General features: G+C 34.4%; 1 protein-coding gene across 6 annotated transcripts in view; it reads right to left on the bottom strand.

Annotated features, from left to right (window-relative positions):
• The window catches only part of LOC113829053 (di-N-acetylchitobiase), an 8,476-nt gene that overhangs the window by 1,939 nt on the left and 4,037 nt on the right, over nt 1-2,500 (bottom strand). For 3 of the 6 annotated variants that reach the window (XM_070126595.1, XM_070126593.1, XM_070126594.1), the window contains exons 5-8: nt 1,980-2,122; nt 1,567-1,696; nt 1,271-1,432; nt 521-1,055 (exon numbers count right to left, since the gene is read on the bottom strand). In XM_070126595.1, the coding sequence (XP_069982696.1) occupies nt 864-1,055; nt 1,271-1,432; nt 1,567-1,696; nt 1,980-2,122 (627 nt within the window). In that variant the 3' untranslated portion in view covers nt 521-863. Of the gene's footprint in view, nt 1-520; nt 1,056-1,270; nt 1,433-1,566; nt 1,697-1,979; nt 2,123-2,500 lie in introns of those variants that run through there. The other 3 variants (XM_070126599.1, XM_070126596.1, XM_070126598.1) reach the window with 1 other exon arrangement.

Raw genomic sequence — 2,500 nt, 5'->3', positions numbered from 1 at the left:
GAAATCATAAAGAAAAGGTGAGGTCACACAATTTACGAATTGACTCCTTTGTGCCTTATCACTGGCAGAGCCATCTATGTGCAGAAACATTAAACAAAACAATACTAAAATGAATGCAACATTTTTCCCAGCAGCATTGGGTAAATATGCCTAACTATATACGACTTTATATATATTTGATATATGACTATATACACTTACTTTGATCAGTTTCTGAAGATGAAAGACCAAACATGCAAAAGTAGCTAAAACATCTTTGAATGAAACAGGATACTGTAATCTACTTATATAGTTTTCTACTTGAAACAATAGTAATGTTACTGGACCAACTCTAAAAGTAAGAGCAATGTTTAATCCATTTAAAAACAATCTAATAAGGTTGAGAGGACCATCATATATATCTTGACAGAAGTCTGCCTATGATATTCTATCTATCTTTAATTTTTTCCTTATTCAAATATATCAAGTTTTACTAATCCCTGTTATTTTGTATAGAATAGGACATGACTGAAACAAATACTGGTGAATATTAATTTATTTTCAATAGAACAACGTGGCAAATTTTATCACAAATATTGTCCACTTTGCACAGAAAATCACTTTGCAAACATTTATATCTAATCAAAATATAATTAAAAGAGCTTTGGCATTTAATATTCACATCTGTAATTTCATTTTTCCTATACTGATACCTTACATGAGCTAGAATTTCCATAAACTGCTTATAAGACAGGGAGTTTTACATTTGCGGGGAGTGGTGCAAAGTATGCACATTTAACATGACAAAGATTTTAACAGTTTCTGAGGATGTTAATAATCACAGATACCACTTTTGTATTAATGTAACTAGGCAGTGTACTGAGCTACACTGATGGTGGCAAGAGTCCCCACATAATTTTTCTGTGTTGTTCGGCAGTTGCTGAAGCAGAGTAGTCAAGGTAATTGACTGTGAAAATTCCAACGCTCAGGCCCCTTGACAATGCCATTGCATATTTATAAGCCAAGCTTCTCTCATCATCATAACGCATTTGGTGCATCTGACCCGTGCTGCTATCCTACAGAAAAAAATGAACCTTCACCAGATGAACTACAAACTCTTAGCCTTATGAGGTAGGATTTTGAATACTTTGACAAAGCATGCTATTAGCTTTAAGCATTTTAAATAAAACAAATTATTTTTTCTGATCTATCTTCAAGCACTACTTTTGATATCAAGGAGTTCTATGAACATTACCAAGTTCTTTCTCACCATACATGATTCGTTACTCACCTTGACATTGAACCAAGGACTAAGAGAGTTCTTGTCCCAGTGGTACTGTGCATGATTTGCCTCCATAGTGCTGATCATATAGCTGTACGGATATTCCTTTCCGGCTGCGTCACTGCAATTTACACCTCGGAAAGGGACTTCCTTAATGAAACACGTTCCATTCTGCAAATTTGTTGTGAGAGGGAGAGGGAGAGGGATAGGGGGAAATTAATAAAGAATTAGAAACTTGCATAGACACAAATACCTCCAAACATATGTGCAGACATTCAGATTTACTAATCATATGAGCTGCATACCTTGTCCAAGTTAATGCATGGGTAGTTGTACCCATACCAGGGAACACCCAGGATCATCTTCTGGGGAGGAATACCCAAATTTATGTATGACTCTATCCCTTGTGCTGTCTTGTAGATACCTGAATTTGGTCTAATCAAAAGTTGACCAATTAAAGAAAACTATATTATTTATTTAATTTATTACTTGTAAATATAGTATTGATAAGGAAAACACATGAAATATATGATTCCATTATTACCATGAGTATGAACTTTGGCAACTGTTCAAGATAAATTCAATCAAACATCTCTTACACTAATGGAACCTTTTAATAGATGTTTACTTCATTACTTATGAGAGTTCTTAGCTTTCCTTAGCAAAATATTGGTATACTCTATATTGTTAGTAAAATGATGTGCTGTGAATATCTTACCTGGCAGTACAAGGGCCCTCTAAGATCTGACTCTGCTCATCATAGGCCATAATGAATATCAGATCACTGTAATTAGCAATGGCTTTGTACTCATAGAATCGTCCATCTATACCGTCTGCTGACCATGCAACATCAAAAGATACCTGCAACATGTGTTATATAAGGGTTCTGTTATCACTCCTGCTTATATTTCTGTACCTTTTGATTTGATGCCAATCAGTTAATCCAAAGTCATCAGGGGTAGCTTGTAAGTGCTTGGCATGGCCAATGACTCAGCTACAAGTATTACAAATCTCACCTGTTTAACCATTTGCTTGATTTTCAGATTTTTTCTGGTATCCTATTTTGCTGAAGTCAGTAATATCATAATAATGTCCATAATAACAATAACAGCATCGATATTGATAACTTACATAAAAAATATATTTTTTCTGCAAACTAAAATAAAGGTGAAATTAGGTGAGGTCACAAGATTTACTAATTGACTCCTTTGTAGAGCCATCTTTGTGCAGAGACATTTC

The sequence above is a fragment of the Penaeus vannamei genome, chromosome 10, assembly GCF_042767895.1.
Source record: "Penaeus vannamei isolate JL-2024 chromosome 10, ASM4276789v1, whole genome shotgun sequence".
Taxonomy (NCBI): domain Eukaryota; kingdom Metazoa; phylum Arthropoda; class Malacostraca; order Decapoda; family Penaeidae; genus Penaeus; species Penaeus vannamei.
Note: the sequence above shows the minus strand (reverse complement) of the source record. Positions and strands in the feature narration are given on the sequence as shown.